This window comes from Saccostrea cucullata, unplaced genomic scaffold (genome assembly GCF_032062105.1).
Source record: "Saccostrea cucullata isolate Sc308-1 unplaced genomic scaffold, CSIRO_AGI_Scuc_v1 ctg7193, whole genome shotgun sequence".
Classification (NCBI taxonomy): Eukaryota; Metazoa; Mollusca; class Bivalvia; order Ostreida; family Ostreidae; genus Saccostrea; species Saccostrea cuccullata.
Genome location: NW_026940474.1, coordinates 97,772 through 118,125, shown reverse-complemented (window position 1 = coordinate 118,125; position 20,354 = coordinate 97,772). Strand labels below are relative to the sequence as shown.

The window sequence follows — 20,354 nt, the reverse complement described above, 5'->3', positions numbered from 1 at the left end:
GCACTGTGTGTACACCAGGAAGGTTTTGTTTTGTTTCCTTTTTTCATTCGAAGTCATAGTTTAAATTTTTTGTCGCTTCTTATAGAACATTATATGTAAGATGTAAAATCTCAACACAGTCCTATATGAATTACATGCTCGATATCCTTTTGAAATGAAAGAAGGTAAAATAATTCAAAACAAAGGAAAGAGGAAGATCAACCTACAATACTTTGTGATACAGAAATCATTCGACACAGTAAGGGAATAAAAATTTAAATTTCAGGGGTATTTTGTGTAAGCAGTCATCTCAAAATTAACAAGTTCAATTATTACGCATTGTCAGAGTACATCAGTATAATTTCAATCCTAATGAATGCTTTTCTTAATAAAGGAACTAGATGATGATGACGATGTTTGGATTTGGATTTCGAGTATTTTTTTATGGTCTATGCATGCTGAACAAGTTACGAGTACTTCTGGTAAGTACTTATTACATGTATGTATGTAAGCATACTGAGAATCGATTAAAATTACCATAGTTATCTAATTTTTATCTACGTTTATTTTTTTAATATAAATTTTAGTTTCCTTCTCGGAATTTACATGCGATCTGGGTTCTACATTCTACAGCGTTTACACTAGTCATCATCTCTCCTGGGACGGTTCCTCTCTTTCAAGAACTAGGAGGAGCTGTAAGATAACTTTCGACCCTGTGGAGTCGCTAAGCAAAGTGTGTGTTGAAGTTGAAACTTTTAACATACAAGATTGTAGTGTGTATGTTTATTACATCGAGGAGGGCGAATTGAAAAGGGTAACAAAAAAGTTATATCATCTTCATCGAAAACAATCCAGACAAGTAACATAAACAAAAAATATGTATAAATGTCTGGATTATGATTATGTTTATTGATTTATTATAACTATAAATATCATTTTTTTAAAAAGAAAATGCTTCTTTATCATTCTTCAGACATATGGATGTGGTCAAACTCCAAAGAAGTTTTGTGGATCGCAAAATGCGGATATCAGTGTGAAACTATCCGTTCCTAGGACCTTCAGTAGTACTTCAAACTCATTTCAATTGAGAGTCTATGCATATAAAGAACACAAACCCAAGCAGCAAGACTGTAAGCGTTTTTTTTTTCATTTAAATAATATGTTTTTCATCTTGACTTAAAGTCGATGCACATGAAAAACTAAAACTTATAGAGCTCGGCGACAGTATGTATCAGCGTTGTACTGTAAACATGAACACTATTTTATTTCCCTTTTCTGTGAAATTGATTTTCAATACATGTTAGCTTAATATCGTCATGTAGGGACGAAATGTAATGATGATAAGAAATATTCCTTGAAAATCGTAATGTACAATATTTCATATCCATTTATCAATTGATAGAAAGTCTTTTAAAAAGTATATTTCAACAACATTTACCTTTTTTTGAAAACATTTTTACATTGAAAAGTAAATAATGTTAAAAATGTTATAATTCCTACACCACAATAATTCATAGTAATGAAGTCTTAAGTCAAAAAACAGTCATAATTAATATTGTATTCGCTTTATTGTATTTTGTCATCAAGTTCTAGATAACTACTCCTTTACAAAGAAGTGATAAATGTCATTAATATACTGAGATTTCCTTGTTGGGACATGATCGTACGTGCAGTTGCCCGCTTGAAGTACATGACTAGACAGTTTCAGAAATTAAATAAAACAATATGACATGTAAAAAAAATCAAAACTAAAAGGTTTGCTTAAATTTTAAATGAAATTCACAATAATTTCATATTCATTCTTTGCATGTACTAGTATATGTGAACACTTCATGCAATTTTGATGTGATATTCATATGAATTTATACAGCGTAAATATAGTGCAAAGAAATCGTTCTAAAAATATGTGAGTTTTGTTTAAACCATACACAATATTTATATAAAAATTATTTATGTAATTTTGACAAGATTTCCGAAAAATTTTCAGATAATAAGAAAATCCCATGAATATCATATGGGCCAATTTTACTTGTGACAACATAAAGTCAATCTGTTTACTCGCTTATGACACATGTGACAGGGGATATACAGTGGTTGTGACCGGTTCATAGACCTATATGGGATGTTCACTCCATGGCATTAGGTTCCTATTTGTTCAGATCATAATTTATACTGTGTGATTAATTGAAATCTGGATCATGATTAATATTCGTAATCTTCCTAATTCCTTTCACAGAATCTGACCATAACATCATATCACATTTCATGAAATATAAACTTAACAAAAAACGAATGCAATGTAATGCAATATTACTTCATTTCTTTCAGACACGTGGATTATAGGACTAATTTCTGTAGTATCGGTTACTGCCTTAATAGCAGCGGCAGTTGTTTTGATTTGTCGAAGAAAAAGAACTCCAGGATTAGTGTTTCAGAGGTCGGAAATTCCACACACACGTTTAGTCGACAATTCTTCTCCAGGTACCGTAAAATTATCCTTAATTAAGTACAATGAATGAGTAAATCATTATGTTTGTGCTCTAAAAATAAATATAATATTATAATGTAATCAAAAATCATAATTATTATGTCGCTGTTCAAATATCTAGAAAACAAAGTATTGAAGTAACAATTATTGGGGAAAAAATGAAATGAAATACATGTGTAATCACTTTTTAGAACAAAGTTGTAAAAGTTTTATTTGCTGTTATCATGAATTTCTTTAAAGTATTAGAAGGAAAATAAATACTTTGTATAATTGATATACATTTTATAGATTTAGGAAATCCTCCAATGAGCGTTGACCCCCCGCCTCCCTATCCTACAAACGAAGTAATGGCCACAGAATACACAGTTACCGTTCCTGTTATTGTCAATACACGATAGAGGTTTTAAAATATATGTGAAGATTATAAGTCTTAGGAGCAACTGTTACTGTTTTATATGCTTTCTTTTGAACCATTTAAAATTTCAGCATTATCGTTCAACATTAAAATTTACCTTCATACCCATGAAACACTTTCCATATGCATTTATATGTTGCTTAGAATATTTTTAAATTTATAAGTAATTTTTGAATTGTACAAAGTGGTGTTTGCTCATCCCCATGTTTATACATTAAATAATATTTTCCTTGTAAACTTTGATGTATTTCATTCATATTTCTTGTTTTGGTTCGTGTCATTATTTTTTTTACTATTCGTTTAATTCTCTTCAAGAAAACATTTGTGATGGAATACTTAAGATGAACACCTCTACTTGGTTCTTATAATTGGCTAGTGAGCAGTGAGGGATCTTTTGAGCTGTAATTTGGGATTTTAAGTTTTTTTCAGATGTTTTCTAAACGCAGTGTAACGAAACATAAGGATTTACCGCGCAACTATACAACTTAGTGAGACCTGGCAGGAAAACAGAGCTCTTAGTACAATTAATTCTAGGATATATGTTTTAAACGCTTTTTTGCAAAGGGAAAAAGTGTTTACCATTGTTGTTTCATCATTCAATTTGATTGATTGTGCGATTTTCATTGAATCTGACAACCAAGCTATATGATAAACGTGATGACTTTAACTTTTCTATCGTCAAATTCCCTTACTTATGCAGCAATATACCTTCATCACCTGCATATGGAGTATATATATCTCAGTTGATTCGATACGCAAGAGTATGTTCTATGTATGCACATTTTGTAAAACTAGGTAATTTAATGACAAGCAAGTTGATAAAACAAGAAAATCAGCAGTCTCGTTTAAAGTCATCATTTGTAAGTTCTATGGTGGATACAATGACATTGTCAGCAAATACAATTTATCATTGAGTCAAATGCTGACTGACGTTTTTCATACTAATTGTTAGCCCATTATTTATACACTGAATTGACAACGGATTTTTCCGTTTTTTCCTGATCATGACAAGGAGCACACGGCGAGTGTGACCGGTCGGCAAGGGATGCTCACTCCTCCATGGCACCTGATCCCACCTCTGATGTTTTGGAGGTCCGTGTTTGCTCTGCTCCTATTTTGTATTGTTTATGGACTTTGAGATCTAATACTGTTCGTAATTATTTCCATATCCTTCATGTATATATAGTGCGACACACCTGTTTCAAATTTATATATTTTAATAGAAAAAGACGTGACTTAATTTTTCTATCATCTACTTTCCTTATAATTACCGAGTTAGCAATGTAGCTATAGCACCTGCATATAAATTTTACGTCTCTTAGCTGACTTGATAAGCAAGAGCATGCAATAAATACGTAGGAAACAATGTATTAAAAAATAGCTTAATTAAAGAAGAAAATCAACGATCTTCTCTTAAGTAAATATTTCGTAAGCTCTTTGGTAGATACAATTACCCTATCAGCATATACAATATATCATTAAGTCGAATGCTAACTGACGGTTTCCATCTTTATAATCCCTTTTTATAATGAATAAGCAGTCTCTTCATTAGTTTTAAATTTATCAGCCCTGGATTCAGATGCTATACAGATGGGGCGGGGTTCTATGCAACATACAGGAAAATATTTTTTTTGATTTTTGTTCTTTTCTCTTGTTATTTCGTTGGACCCTCATCATAATACTTCTGTTGCTTTCTGGCAATTTATCTTCAAGGAAAGGTTTTGTTTACACTTTAATATTTCTATGTATCCTATTCAATGTTTAATTATAGTCAAGTGACCTTAAATTAAATAGGAGATAATAAACGGTTATCAAGCTCAAAAGTCAAAGCAATAGATATCGGGAGCAGAACAATCACGGAGCAATTAAAAAATAGGTGGGTTCAGGTGCCATGGAGTTCCTCGCGACCGATCACAACCACAGTAAATATGCTAGGAATATGATAAATATTGCAACATTTCTGTCAGATCTAGGATGTAGTGCTCATTGATATATATTTTGTAGTTTCTATAACAGTATTTTAGTTAATGTTGATTTTATTTACATATTATTTTGATACGCGTAATTTATATGTTAGTTAAGTTAAAAAATTGGACAAAAAACAGTAGTCGATCTCAAATAATACAATTCTACAAACAAGGCTTAAAAGACGGATCCCCGGAAATTTATAGTTTATTAACAAAGGTTTAACAATTATTATCAAATATTTACATTTCCAATAAATTTCCCCTATGATTCTTTACAAAATAAAATGCAGTATATTTTCTCATGAACTACATTAGGTATGTATCATGAATAAGCATGAATATCTCCATTGTTACGTCATAATACCGCTCTTGATGTCAAAAAGGCAAAAGATATAGTGCACACTGTTTTGTTTTAAAAATGACAATTGAACGGCGTAAATTTACGGCAAGTCATCAGAAAAATAATGTAAATATAAGAAATAAATTTAATTTTTTGAAGATTCATGAGGTATATGAACTACAACGCTTCACTCCGGCATATTTATCATGAAGCGCTAACGCGCTTCATGAAATATGCCGGCGTGAAGCGTCGTAGTTCATAACCTCATGAATCTTCAAAAATTAAATTCATTTCTTAAGTACATCAGCAAAATACGATATATGACTCGTGTATAACATTTTTAACAAGGTCACTATGATTACATTAAAATGCACACAAAACATTGAAGTTGACTTTAAGAGGATTTGTTTCAAGAAATTCCTATAACATAATTTTATCTTCCAGTGGCTTGCCTTATTTTTAAAACTAATCGCCCACTAAAAGTAAGATGTGGATAATGGCGGAATTTGACTACAAAAGTAAGAAAACTGAAAAATATAAAGTCATCACATTAGTCATGCTATATGGCTTATATCTTCTATTGTAAAACACTCAACTAATATTACGTAATACGGAAAGTATCATCCCCACACGACTTTGCAGATCATTAGAATATAGAGAACTTTTTATCATCTTTGTGTCAACTTATAAAATTTTAATTTTATTTTCATTTGTGTTCCATCGCTATATTTACTGTACAAATTAACCTTGTGATATTATGTTTACTTAGAGATAATATACTATCTCAATAAGTGATTGTATAAGGTAATAACAAGATAGACAACAATATAAAATCTCCGTAGTTATATGAATCATAATTGAAGGTAAGCAATTTATTTTTTATATTAGCTCTAAGTTTTGCCCAAAAAATTCTTTACTCTTTATGTTAATGAAAAGAATACTACACTAGTAGTGTAATGATTCTTTCACCTTTAATTTGATTTTTGATTTTTTGATCTGTGTATTAAAATCTTAAGCATCATAAACATAAGGATGCTATTTACGGCGGGGGACTAGATCGAGTACATTTTTATCACAAATCACTCGGTTTTCTCTTCATTTCATTTGGTAATAAGACAATTTGTTTTCCTTTCATTATATATTTTCAAGGGATAAGTTTATATGTTCCTTTTATAACAATGAGGAGGAAACATTGTAAAATAGAGGGATATATATTACATTATAATTCATACAAATATTTCTTTTGAGCAGCAGTCAATATAACCGTTTCATAAATATGCAAATGATAATGATAAAAATAGTATAATCACATCCTCACTATCTTTAAAACGTTCGTAGGCTAACATTGCGCTAGAGGGAAATGTTCATTCTTTATCATTTGCTCTGTTTATCTTAGCCTCCCAGGTAAGCTCTTGTTTCAGGCCGTGCATTGTAAATGTCAAATCACCAGGTTTTCAACTCATTTCATTTGGCAATAAAAACTTTGTTTTGCACAATTATATTTATATTTTAGAAAATTAACTTAAAGTAAAATGTTAATCATATAAGACTTTTTTTCTTCATTATATTAAAATACAATCTGTTGCAATGTTCAATCGACTTTCATATATAATAAAACAACTTTTATGACACAGAATTATTTTAGAGCAATATATATTTTCTTCTTAAGTTTTTGTTGAGAATTCTTAATACATGTTATATTTTACAATATTTAAACTCGCCGACCTGTAAAATATTTATATATAAAAGTAAATATCTAAAGTATTCACACTCATTACAATTTCTCACGAGTTGTAGATCACGTGGGCATTATCGTTTGTTATCATGTTTGTCTTTAAGTACTGAGTGTTAACCATCTCGGGATGTACATTGCATAAGTAATATAGGGCATTTCACAAGAACTTTTTTTCATAATTGGTCATTTACATGAAGTGGATAGATATCGATAAAGGTACACTGTAAGTAATTGCATTTCAAATCTGTTAATTAAATGTGTATTTTTATTGAATATCAAAGACTAAAATAATATTATCTAAAAATATATACAAGACGTGTGTGTCTTTCTGAATTATTTTAATATAATGATTGATTGATTCATTGGTTGTATAACGTCCCTCTCGAAAATGTTTCACTCATATAGAGAGGCCACCGCTTGCCGGTGGAGAGCTTCAAATTTTGTCCTAATAATATACTCTGCATTTTGGGTTATTGAGCAGTGAGGGTTCTTTTTCGCACCAGCACCTACTGCATCACATGAACTCGGTTTATACGGTCACATCAGAAGGACCAGTCTCTACGTCTCACGGTAGGATTCGAACCTGCAAGGCAAATATTGACTCCTTCTTTCGCGATTCTAGAGCTGCTGCTCTAAGAACTGCGCCTTTTAGGCGACTATTAAAACAATAAGCTACAGAACAAAACCACATAAACCCGGAAATCAAATAGCCAAATTTTATCACTGCAGACACATTGTAAGAATTTTTAAATTGATTTGTGCTCAAAAATATACTGCTTGATTGATTCATTAGTGTATAACGTCCCTCTCGAAAATGTTTCACTCATATGAAGATGCCACCACTTGCCGGTGGAGAGCTTCAATTTTATCCTATACTCTGCATTAAGGGCCATTGAGCAGTGAGGGTTCGCACCTTTTGCGACTCTTTACAACTTACGTAATTGTTACGCAACATACACTTAATGTTCACGTCATTGAAATATTTGTTTACCTTTTCCCCGGAAACACTTCATAGTGTGGTACAAGTTTCTCTGAAGTTCAGCGTAAGTATTATCATGGCGTGATATTTCAATAATAAAATAACTTCCCTTATTTTATGATATTTCAGTAAGTATAAAATAGAAAGAATTTGGCAATAAATTGTAGATTAAATGAACTTTTCAAAGTGCTTGAAAATGCGTGATTGCGAGGAAACGATATATGTAATTTTGCGTTAGAAATAGGAAATGGTATATGCGTTAAAATGCGTGACTACGGGGAAGGGGGTTAAGTTAAAAAAATTAATGTCTATGCAATTTCAATGAGTTCTTACCTGATTTTCATCAGGTAACTTAAAAACCAATCATGTCATTAAAATCACTTTTTTGGATGTTTTCACACATTTTAACTATTTACACAGAGTTTTCACATCATAGTGACAAGAGTCATACTCCAAAAACAACAGCTAAAGGTGCATATTTTTGAATTAGCAGAGTGTCTAGTAATTTAGTGAAGCAATTGTTATTTGCCGTTGACACAATTTCTGAAATCAATAATGTAAATAAATGGCCCATATGAGGAACAAACAATTAAGATTCACAGAGAATAAAATAGCAACAGGAAGAATAACATAACCTGTTTGTTTGTTTATTTACACTCAGACCATACAATGGTATATGAAGTACAGGAACATATTTACATATATACAAAATACAAAGTCAAATAAGGAAGAGTAGTGTCAAATAAGAAAATAGCTACTGAAGGCAGGCCAATATCTTTTTAGTAAACAAAGACAGTTTTAACAGTGAGTCAACATTTGTGATGGACATAATTTTCTCAAATTTATAAGTATTTACATGAGACCAATACTTCTTATCAATACGTTTTACCCGTAAAGACGAAAAATATGAACATATCATCCCCCAAAATATTTTTGTTACATAAATTACATAATCTTAAAGATCTCTCAGTATTAGTCCATATACCAGATTCGACTGGAAGTTTGTGGTTACAAGTTCTAAATTTGGTTAATACAATTCTTAAGTCTTTTGGGAGTTTACTTAAGTACATTTCTCGTCCAAAATTGTTTTTGAAAATCCTGTAATTTAAACATTTAGATGAATTTTCTATGTTCATATGCCAGTCTTGTAAAAATTGATTTTACAATGTTTCTTTCACAATGGATTTTAACCATGTAATACAAATGAAATTTTGATTCATCCACACATAAGACAGACCACAAGAATTCAAGATATCCCTTATACATTTCAACCATGGGTGCATAAATGATCCTTCAGAAAATTGTTTATAAAGAAAGCAATACATTTTGTATGTCAGCTTACTCTCATGTGACATCAAAAGTTTAGCCCAGTAAGTAATCATTCGTACCTTTATACGTATTATTAAAGGATATCGCCCAGTTTCCCTATACACCATACAATTTGGGGTACTGGACTTAACATGCAAAACAAATTTCAAAAATATCTATGTTTTCGTAGCCCCAAACTTCACACCCGTACAACAAAATCGGGCTTATAACTTTGTCAAAAAGATCTATTTGACAATCTACTGGCAAGTTAAAATACCTTATCTTTCTGAGAACTCCATACATTGCTTTTGAAGCTTGTTTAGTTAGGTGTGTTTTGGCACTTTTGAAAAAAACCACTACGGGACATGATAACACCTTAGTATTTAAATTCGTTCACAATTTCAATTGGTGCTTCTCTGTACAAAAATATTTTTGGGGGGATCCTTCCCCTAGAAAAAATTACAATCTTAGTCTTGTCTGTTTACTTGAAGTTTCCAGTGGTCACAATAATCAGAAAAAATATTCAACGCTCTTTGTAAATCATCTGGGTTATCAGATAGTAAAACTGTGTCGTCAGCATAGAAAAGTATAAATAATGTAAACGTAATCTGCATTTCATTTTCTATTTTTTCACTTTTCTAGCCATACCCTATCCCCATGGGTTAAATTTTAACAGAATTGATTCTATGCTTTCTGAGGATGCTTTTATAATCATATCACTCTTTATGGCGGTGTTATTCTTGAAAACAAAATTTTAATGATGACAGCCATCCTAGCCTTAGTTCAACAAACTTAACTCATAGAACAAGGAGAGACTTCCATGACAATTTGACTAATCAATGCTCCGTTGTTCTTAAGAAGGAAGTTATTGAAAGATTTTTTTTCATCACACGAAAAACTGTTATCCCATTGTACTAGAGATTGACTTGAACAAAGACTTAAGGAATTTCAATTCAATTCGACTAATCATGGCTCCGTTTTGTTTTTAAAAACACAATTTTAAGATTTTTTTTCTTTATAATGATCTTTAGTTACATTAAACCTTTATCCAAATTTTGACCCCATTTTATCCCAAACGGTCTAGATTTAAACAAATCTGATATTGCATTTTCTGAGATAGCTAGAGATCTGTAGCTTGCTTGTCTGAAAAAAGTCCATAGAGATACCGTGTCACATATCCAAAATATATTTTTATTTTGTGCAAAAAAATTAGTTTTCACGATTTATTTCTATCTTTATTTTTGCTGCTGATTTATTTCTACGTTTATAACTGCTGTCATCTCAAAATGTTCCTTAAATTGTGTATTCCTAGTATATTGACTTATTACTTCCACAACTTGCTGACTGACTTATCCCCAAACATTATACATTCTACTAGAGACTAAAGCATCTTTTTTATTATCAACTCCAGAGTACTGCGTGTACAATCAGATTTTTTTTTATCAAAATATGTTTGCAAATGACGAATGACAAGGTAAGTAAATAACCAGTTCCCTTTTTTAATTGAAAAGGCAGCTGCCAATTGCGGGTGTCAAAACTCTGGACTTAAAATTGATTTTAGAGAATGGTCGTATTTAAAGTTAAAATGTTTGCTATCGATTTTGGTAAATTTCACTATTTTTCAAATGTCCAATATTTCCTTGGAATTTTAAGGACATGTATCAACATCTGATTGACACCATCTCTGAAAGATATTGTTGCAAAAGCACTTCTGAAATTTCTCCTTCACTACTGTTAATATTTTAGAAAGGAATGTTAAAAGGAGCATTGGTAGAATATTTACTGGAACCCGCTATGTATCTTTGTAAGGCTTTTTATTAAGTTTCGGAGTCCAATATAGATATGATGCATGTAGTTCAAATTCAGTAATGTTGTTTGAAATGACCAAAATATTCTAAATGACAAACAATTATGAATATTTTCCTCCTTTGAAAGGAAAAAATGGGTATAAGTTGGATGACCACTTGTAGAGTTCCTCTAAATTACAGTTTAAACACATCTATTTGGCCTTACAAACAACGATCTTATGTTGTTATATGCTTTGCCAGCATTAACCAGTACTCACTGATCTTGTAATCTATCCTTTATTTTATGTGTACATGTATATATCATGTTTTTGTATATATATCTCGATAAATCTATCTTTTATTTATCATTCATTGGTCATGTTGGTGTTACGAATTTTTATAATTCTTATTTTTTCACCTTGTGCTTGTGCTTCCAGCTTCAAAATCTCTGTTCTGATAAGAGAACAAGCCTCTGTATGTCACTAAACACAGAAGGATAATGATTTTTATATCGCCCCTTATTTGTTTAATTCAAGATTTGAACATACGAGTATATATGATACATTTAATCTTTTCTACCAACGTGTGAAAGTATTCTTTTTATATCATTATATCATATGTCCCGTTAGCTTGAGTAAACTTCAACAGAATTCCGTTAGTTAAGATATTAGCATTTCCTAAATATTTTTTGTTTAAAAATTTGATAATGCAACATCTCATGTCTACTGACAACCCTCGAATTACGTTTCACGAAAACCTTATTTTGATTGTCAAAACAAAAAATTCTAAGAGGTAGGTTTCAGAAGGTTTTACATATACGATTATTGTGAAGCAAAATCTTCTATCATACACGGATAGAATACTATTAGACATTTTTACAGGCAAAGGCTTTCTTCCAGCTGTCAATTAGAAATAAAACTTTGTTTGCTTTAGTTAGAAATGTCTATTGTTAAAGGAATTTCATTTATTTATCAGCATGATGCTTATAAAATAAACGTATATATATGCCATACATTATTTTCAGATGAATTTCCGTTCCGAGGTCATTTTGGTTTTTGCTACGATATCTATCGTCAGTGGATACAGTTCAAACTGTAAGATTTTTTTTTAAAATAAGGCATAAGTTAATTTATTTGAGATATTTTTATACTACATATTTAACAAGTTTAACTTTATGTTGTCATCATTCTTGGATCTTTTGTCTTTTGCAGTGTACTTTGACAGCACGTGTTCTGGATACGACACAAAAACTATTTTTGATGACGACACTTATTACATCACTTGGAGCGGGGAGAGTTTATCGTCATACTGTTCATACACGTTCAGTCCATTCAATACCGATAACAAAGTGTGTGTTGAGGCCCAAAGCTTTTATATCAATAGTTGTTCCGTTAAGCTTCAATATTACGGAGGGCTTATAGGGACGGAGCTTGACGAAGTAAGTGTCCATTTTAAAAATAAAAATGGTATGTCATTGTTCAAACAATCGTACCTTGCTATTTTTCTGAAAAAAAGTCTACAACGGTTTGTCTTGAAAGATCCATTATATTGTTTTAAAAAATGCCATTTTTTTAATACTTTAGCGAAATTGACCAAAAATATAAATTTTAAAGTTGTTTTGGTTTGGTTTCAATTTATATTACAGTTTAAATTAAGTAAATATCATTAACTTAATATCATTTGCAAATTTAAAGATAATATTACTATCTTCTTTTCACACGAACAGGGTGCATTTCAATTTGAAGCAAACCCAATGCTTTATTTCACCCAATGTTTATGAAAAACACCATGTATATAAAGATTTAAAGGTTAAATACAACATTGCAACCAATTTATGGTTAAACAGTACTCTGGTATATTGGTTCCATTTGGATAAAAAAAGACAATAATCTTCAGCATCTGTCAAAAAAACATGAACGTACTAGACCATTAATTTTAATCTTAGACGTACAGCTGCTTTGATTCCGAACCTGAAAAGTTCTGTGGTGATACATATGGTGATGTCAAGGTCAAACTAACAGCACCATCAAAAAGTAGTGGCATTTATTCTGGATACTTTACGCTAAAAGTAACAACAAAGAATCCATATGAAGGTAATAAGAGAGAGAGAGAGAGAGAGAGAGAGAGAGAGAGAGAGAGAGAGATTCTTGCAGTTTTCCTCAAAACATATCATTATTGAAATTATACACATTTTATTTATGTTTTGCAACAATATCCGTCAAGAAAATCAGGCAAGGATATACAAACGTTTTGCAACTTTCATTGGGTTTTCGTTTATGAATTTTAAAAATGATATTGTAAATAAATAACATAAATAAAAAGTACAATTTTTTATGAGTAATGCTCTCTTTGTTCATTTACACTTTGGTAATCCTAATTAATTTACCGTGTAAATTTAAACAATTTTAGCTGCAATAATGTAGCCCTCTCCCTATTTTTTTGGGGCGGGGGTGGGGAAAGGGCTACAACTCCTTAGGATCTCCGTGAAGTGCAATGCGGGAGCGATTTACTCCCGCGCGGATATCGGCTCAAATTGTCAGTAAACGGCTATTCAATTAACATGTCTTACTCGGACTTCCAAAATGTAGTTATCTAAGACATAAATCGATCCAAAAATATACAGAACAATCCATATTTCGCTTATTTTTCGTGTGTATCAACATCACAACTTAAAATTATCCGCCATGTTCACTGACCTTGGCAGATTTTATTTTGGGACAGCCAATAAAATTAAGGATCTATAAGGAGAGGATTTCTTTGGAATATTACCTTATTTTAAGCCTAAATATCGCTGTTTACGTAAAAATAACACATGGAATGGTTTATTAATGTTTACTGATACTATTAATCACAGTTATTTATAAACACCAACACCTGCTTTATTGAGTAATTCTAAATTTCAAGCCCAAGTCTCAGTCCGTCACGCGTGAACTGTCATGGCTGCTGAGTAGAAACGACAGGTAAACACTCAGATTTTTTTGTATGGTTTTCGCGTTAAAAGAGCTATGTTGTCAACAGTGAATAAAAATCTCGTCTTATTAGAAGTAAGTTAAATGTAAAACCAATTTATTCTGCCTGCAGTCGCCCGTATAAAAAAAATATTTTTGCACCATTACGGAGATGCTGTGAAACTGTAGCCATCTCCAGAAAACATAAGATAAAAAAAATTGTTACTCTCTACCTTGACTGCAAATATGATTTATATTTAAAAACCGAAGTATTATTCTTCGTGTAAGCTACAGATTTTTGAAGAGCCAACGGTCAACTGTAGCTCTCCGCTCTGCCAATATATTTTTTCGGAGAGCTACTGTTCTGAAGCTACATGTACATACGAAATAAAGCTACATATCAAACAGCCTAATCTATACCTATACTTTGCATTCAAGGCCATTAAGCAGTGAGAGATCTTTTCGTGTAAGCACCTACTAGAATGCACTGTAAAGTGGCAGGAAATAAAAAGTGACTCTGACATTTCTCTTTAATATACATTTGTCATAACATTTATAATTCAATATTTTGTTTTGAATTACATCTTTACATTTTATATTCTGTAACTGTTATATAGGTTTTAAATATGTACGGATATTTTTTTGTATTTCGGTTTTCTTTTATTCCACAGTTGGTATCGTGGTTGGCTCGGTAGTCGGGAGCATTGTTTTCGCTATCGTTGTCATCACTGTGATTATCATTGTGTGTCGCCGGCGACGATATCATCCACGAGGGGTTGTTATTGGAACTGGTGGTCATCAGCAGGTCGTGACAGCAACAGCTGCAGGTGAAAATTATTTATATGTAAAATAAAATAATAGCAAAAAACAATGATGAATCATCATTTTTGATAACAGTATATGTAATTGCTCTTTTAGGAATCCTAACACTTACTATTTTACTTTTTTGTTTTGCATTGGTCATTTATTTCACACATACCTTAAAAATGTATCAAGGAGATTGTCAGTTATTTGGAATCATTTATATTTTAGGCTACACCAATCCAAATTATCAAGCCCCTCCACCATACACTGGATATGGAGCTCCAGCCAATGGAAACATAATGAATTCCTATCCACCTCAGACTGGATATGGAACAACACCGTATCCTAGCAACGGAACTGGTCAAAACAATGCATATAATGCTGGGACCGGATACACTGGGACCGGATATCCGGTTGATCAGACTACCTCAGAAAAAGCCCCTCCCTACCCAGGAAATTAAAAATGAACAATAATTAAATTAAACTGTTAAAGAGATATAACTGTACATATCTGTTTGTTATGTTTCGCTATCAAAGCAAATTGATTTCGATTGATTTTATTTCAGTTTCAATTTTATTTTCAAGGTTTGTTTTAATACTAATTGTAAATCGCATACACTATGCCAAATTAACGAAGCACACATATGATGGTTAGAATAATACAAATGCATGTATTTACAAGCCGGAACCGGATTCAGTGGAACAGGATATCCGGTTGATCAAACCACCTCTAGAAAAGCTCTCGATATCAATGGAATTAAACAAGAACAGCTGTATGATTTAATGGTGAAGAAGAATGACTCTGCATTTCTGTTTATCATGTTTCATTTAGAAATTGTTTTGAAGTGATTAATTTTTTTCTTTGTCAAAATCATCCTTAACAAACATGAATCTTGTGTAGACGATATTCATGTTAAATAAAAAAATATTATACCTCAATATTATTATAATTATAGTGCGACAGTTATCGGTAATTTAACGTAAACTCCCGAGAGTAGTAGACGTCACAATACCTGGTTCACGTTACAAAATTATTTATTGATTTTCTAACCTGGTCCCTGTTTTGCTTAATGTACTCCGAGCCATTTTATTGTTTTTTTCTATACTTTTTACGCTTTGGTTGGTAAACGTTATACATTCTTATTGTCAGGTCCGTTGAAACTCATGATAACAATATTTTCAATATTTACATTTACTTTGTTAGACCTTAATAAAAAACATTATAAAATTAAAAGTGATAAATACACATAACACACAGGACCAAATCACCGAAGTCTGTTTGGCGCATGAATACAGGGACTGCGCCATTACAGTTTAAATAAAGGGGAAAATTTGTGTCTTTTATACTATTCATTTGTATTTCTTTGTGGCAAAAATATAGTTTATCATTTTAGATTGAAAAGAAAGAAAACTGTGATTATTGCTATTTGTTTAATTGTGCACTATTTTCGTTTGCGGATATTGGTTTGTGAGTAAATGAAATCTGGTGGGAAGTTTGGATTAAGCTGTTCCAAAAGCTGTTCTATCAATTGCAACTTACATGAAGGATAAGGGTGGAATTTTAAATAAAAAATCAAAATTGCGGAAATTTCAGGGACTAAAAATGTAAAGATAAGCATTGAATTATCATTTTTTGAAAGGTGCACTCTCATAATTGCAATGGTGTGTGCAAACAAATTTTCATAACGCGCTAACGCGCGTTACTCAATTTGTTTGCACACACTATTGCAGTTATGAGACTGCATCTTTCAAAAAATGATAATACAATGCTTAACTACCGCGAAGCCATAAGTAAACGTTTTTCATAGTTATTGTTGGTCTATCATTTATACAAAGAATTCACGACGGATTTTTTTGTTATTTCCCAATCATGACTAGGAGCACACAGCGGGTATGACTGGTCGACAGGGGATGCTCAACCCCCCCCCCCCCACCCCCCATAGCACCTGATTTCACCTCTGATGTTTTGGAGGGCCATATTTGCTCTGCTCCTATTTTGTACTGTTTTATGGACTTTTGATTTTGAATACTGTTTGTTTTCTCCACATGTTTCAGCTATAAGGTTACAGCCAATAAAACAATGTTACCAAAAGACACATGCTAAAGGAAAATCATATCAAACGTTCATAATGACCAGAGTACTCAAATTTAAATTGTTGAATTATAATTCATTTCATTCACGGATAATGCGATTATTGAACAAATGCTGTGCACTCGTGAAATATAAAAAAAATACTTCTCCTCCTCGTGAAATAAACTCCCTACCAATTACATTGAATATACTCTATCATTACTTTTGTGGAATCATTTTTTTTGTCCTAGAGTATCAATGTTTGTGGGTACACAAAATTTGTGTGATTCAGGGGACGTTATTTCGTTTGATACACATATTAAATTCTTAAGATTCGATGAGTAAAAATCTCAAGAAAATAATTGTTCCTGGGGATGTTATTTGGAAAAGATTGACGCAAGAAATGCACGAACATTGGTCCTCAAAGAAACAATATTCTTTCACAATTCCAGCTAAACAGGTATGCGGTCTACAACTTATTGCAATGTGACGCGAGGAATTAAAGCAATGAAGAGAAAGAGAGGAAAATTTTGACAACGGATTTGCTTTTAGGTTATCATGCAGTGATTAAAAGCTTGCACAATTTTTTCAAAATAAAATCCATACGAATAATGATTACACTGCAGAGAAATTTCATGACTTCATTTCATTTCCTTTTTTATTTTACTTTATACATCTTACATGCACAAATACATTCATTGACTCTTATCAGAATGTATATCATATTTTGTCTAAAATTAAAGATGAGTATTGATCAGAATTAAGAATTAAAAATTCATTAAAATTAATAAATATATCAAATTCCGAATTTCAAGGAACATGTATGTCAACATTTAAAAAAAAATGCCAAATAAAGTTATACTAGTAGGATGCATATACAAAAGCTCTACCTATTGTTGAACTTTTTATATCAATTTAAATAGAATAAAAGTTATTATTAATCGAATGATAAAAATTATTATAATTCGAATACAGCATCCTGTAATAACAAATCAGTCATTCATTGATAAATAATAGCAACACCTTCAAAGTTTGTATTTTTATTTTTTATTTGATGAAAATTAAAAGTAAATTTCTGTGATTTGCTGTTTATTAAGATTGTATGCTGGTATATCCATTGTTCTTCATTTTTCGAGTGCGCAAGTATGATATAGCAAAGCCGACAATAACACAAAATAAAGTGGTAGTAACTACAGATACCCCTGCAACAGCACCTTTTGATATCCCAGTATTTACTTTATCATTGTTGGATTCTATACTATCTTCGTAATTTAATTTAAAAGATGATCTCAGTTTGTCCTCCACAATCTTAGACGATGCCATAGTTGTCCATTTCTTATCTGCTGGTTGCATATCATATTCCTCAGGAGCAAATAGTTTCGTCCATACTTTTGAATCATCGGTAATCATATACGAAGTTTCCACGAACTCTTCACGTGGAATCTTAATAAAAGGAGGAATTTTTAGACTTGGAAACTTTAACTCTGGTACCTGCAGCTGTGCACTGCGTATGCAATACATGATATCGCAGGAGTCATCAATATATGCCAAATGGCTGCTGTATCCTTTTGGACACGATTTTGCATCAGCAGTGTCTTTTACCAAAGGATTACCACTTTTACAGCTGTAGAAACCAGCAAATGGGATTGAGTTTTTTACAGCAAGTTCAAACTTGTCACTGATGCATATAAAAACACTCGATGTAATCTTCATTGCAACAAAAAACGGAGGGCATGATTGGGAATCCGTAACAAAGTTGTTCATTCCATTTGTGTAAAGTCCACCAAAAAGAAAACCATTGTCCCTTGACTCCTGGGTTTCATAATTTGAGCTGCACCAGTACGCTGTATATTCTATTGTTGGTCCTGTAATCTGTTTTGTAGTACAATGCTTGAAAAATATCCATCTTCTGTGACATTCGTGTTCCGTCTTTGAAAATGTAACCCGGTCCGATTGTAAGAGAACTGGATCGAAGCCAACAGGACAGCTAAAATCCCCTGTATGAGGATTTTTTGTAATTAGATCGTCACAATAAGATTGGTCATCAGAAACATCCATTGTTTGACACTTTTGATAGACACCTCCAAAAGATAAATTTGAAAATGGTAAGCGGCACGAACCATCGTCTGCGTTTGAAATTTTGCTGAAATTTGGAGAATCAGGATTAGTGCAACCTTGATATGTGTTGTGTAGAAGATAACTGTTGATTGCATGGTGCACTGTTTGTGCCGTTTCTTGGACAAGGCATTCTGAAAGCTCGGGAAAAGTTTGAGGAGATATTACATCTTCCAAAGAAAACCCGTCTCTATCAATGATAACCAAATTGTCTCCAATTTGAGAAGTCCATTCGTCAAGAGTAAAATTTTCTGGATTTATTGCTGGACCTCCATGCGTACGGACTTCAGAATCAGTTGTGCAGTTTTTGTATTTTTGGATTATATCATTCGATACTGAATATGTTCCGGAAGCTGATTCACTCTCAGAATGAAAGAAGCCAGAATGTGAAAAACTTGCCGCAAGCGAAAGTTGCAGTCTCGAAGAAGTATCACTGCTTGAAAAAGACGAATTAATGTAGGTCTTCTTTGACGATGGAAGCTCCTGCCTCAACACTTGTAAGTACATGTGTACCGAAGTCTTGTATGAGAAGTTCACTTTCATATCTGGCCGACATTTTTCGTTTATGTTGAATATGATCAGCTATTCGTAAAATTCGATTTCGAAACACTTGATCAAGCTCGGAATCAGGATGTATTTTTGCGGTATAAAGATGAAATTTGGCTTGTACTTTTGTTGTTGTAGCATTATATTGTAATTATTTAGACTTCACGTTTTGAAATTCAGATGACATACTTGCAGCAATCTTGAAGCCAAATCCTTTGAAAGATCCGCCTTTATTAATCGATGCCGACGTATCAGACTTATAGTCCGACCAATAATTGTACACACTAGAAAATATGTTCAGTCGACTTGATTTAATAGGAATAACATTGAGACAGTCAGGAATTAAATATCTCCCATCCTCTGTAGTTCTGCACTGAGAATAATTGAAATTTACAACTAACCCTCGATTTTCATTCACAAGATTATCCCAGCCATATCCGGGTAGAACTTCAAACTTAACCAGAGTTTCATCTTCTGCCAATTTACATGCCCTTGGATTTCCATTGCTGAAATTTTGCTCTGCGTAACAATTTACAAAAGTTATAATTACAATTATGAATGATATCCGGATAAACTCCATAGCTAATGTTTTAAGATTTCATGGGATACAGCGCCATTTATACATACGCATTTTGATCCCATGTCAGCTATTGTACTTGTCGACAAATAGATTGTTTCATATAAATAAATCTGAATTCATAATGTAAATATTAAAGCAGATATTATACAAGCAAAGTTCGATTTCATTGGGACAGCTGATTTTCTTATCAAAATGATTTAAAGGAGGAAGTAACTAGATTGTGGTATGTGGGGTAATACGAACAGAGATTCAAAGAAACATAGAAGTACCATTTTGTGAAGCAGGTCGTTAA

The 20,354-nt window shown here is 32.1% G+C and overlaps 2 protein-coding genes and 1 pseudogene across 2 annotated transcripts; 2 read left to right on the top strand and 1 right to left on the bottom strand.

Moving 5' to 3' along the window:
- Positions 1-373: 373 nt before the first annotated feature.
- LOC134255475 (uncharacterized) lies at positions 374-3,119 on the top strand. Its single transcript, XM_062738015.1, has 5 exons — positions 374-461; positions 567-793; positions 953-1,109; positions 2,308-2,460; positions 2,756-3,119. Exons 1-5 carry the CDS (start codon positions 431-433, stop codon positions 2,863-2,865), a joined length of 678 nt encoding a protein of 225 aa, XP_062593999.1. The 5' UTR covers positions 374-430; the 3' UTR covers positions 2,866-3,119.
- A 3,427-nt stretch (positions 3,120-6,546) lies between these two features.
- LOC134255474 (uncharacterized) lies at positions 6,547-15,238 on the top strand. Its single transcript, XM_062738013.1, has 6 exons — positions 6,547-6,593; positions 12,023-12,092; positions 12,210-12,436; positions 12,944-13,091; positions 14,618-14,773; positions 14,979-15,238. The coding sequence occupies exons 2-6, from the start codon at positions 12,023-12,025 to the stop codon at positions 15,209-15,211; spliced, it is 834 nt and encodes a 277-aa protein (XP_062593997.1). The 5' UTR covers positions 6,547-6,593; the 3' UTR covers positions 15,212-15,238.
- A 2,610-nt stretch (positions 15,239-17,848) lies between these two features.
- Positions 17,849-20,062, bottom strand: LOC134255479 (macrophage-expressed gene 1 protein-like; annotated as a pseudogene).
- Positions 20,063-20,354: the final 292 nt, after the last annotated feature.

Excerpts from the sequence above, each read along its gene's own strand:
- LOC134255475 (XM_062738015.1), top strand. The coding sequence starts at position 431 with ATGCATGCTGAACAAGTTACGAGTACTTCTG. Across the intron at positions 462-566 it reads ACAAGTTACGAGTACTTCTG|TTTCCTTCTCGGAATTTACA; the intron begins GTAAGTACTTAT and ends TATAAATTTTAG. Across the intron at positions 1,110-2,307 it reads CAAACCCAAGCAGCAAGACT|ACACGTGGATTATAGGACTA; the intron begins GTAAGCGTTTTT and ends CATTTCTTTCAG.
- LOC134255474 (XM_062738013.1), top strand. The coding sequence starts at position 12,023 with ATGAATTTCCGTTCCGAGGTCATTTTGGTTTTTGCTACGATATCTATC. Across the intron at positions 12,437-12,943 it reads TAGGGACGGAGCTTGACGAA|ACGTACAGCTGCTTTGATTC; the intron begins GTAAGTGTCCAT and ends TTTTAATCTTAG. Across the intron at positions 13,092-14,617 it reads AACAAAGAATCCATATGAAG|TTGGTATCGTGGTTGGCTCG; the intron begins GTAATAAGAGAG and ends TTTATTCCACAG.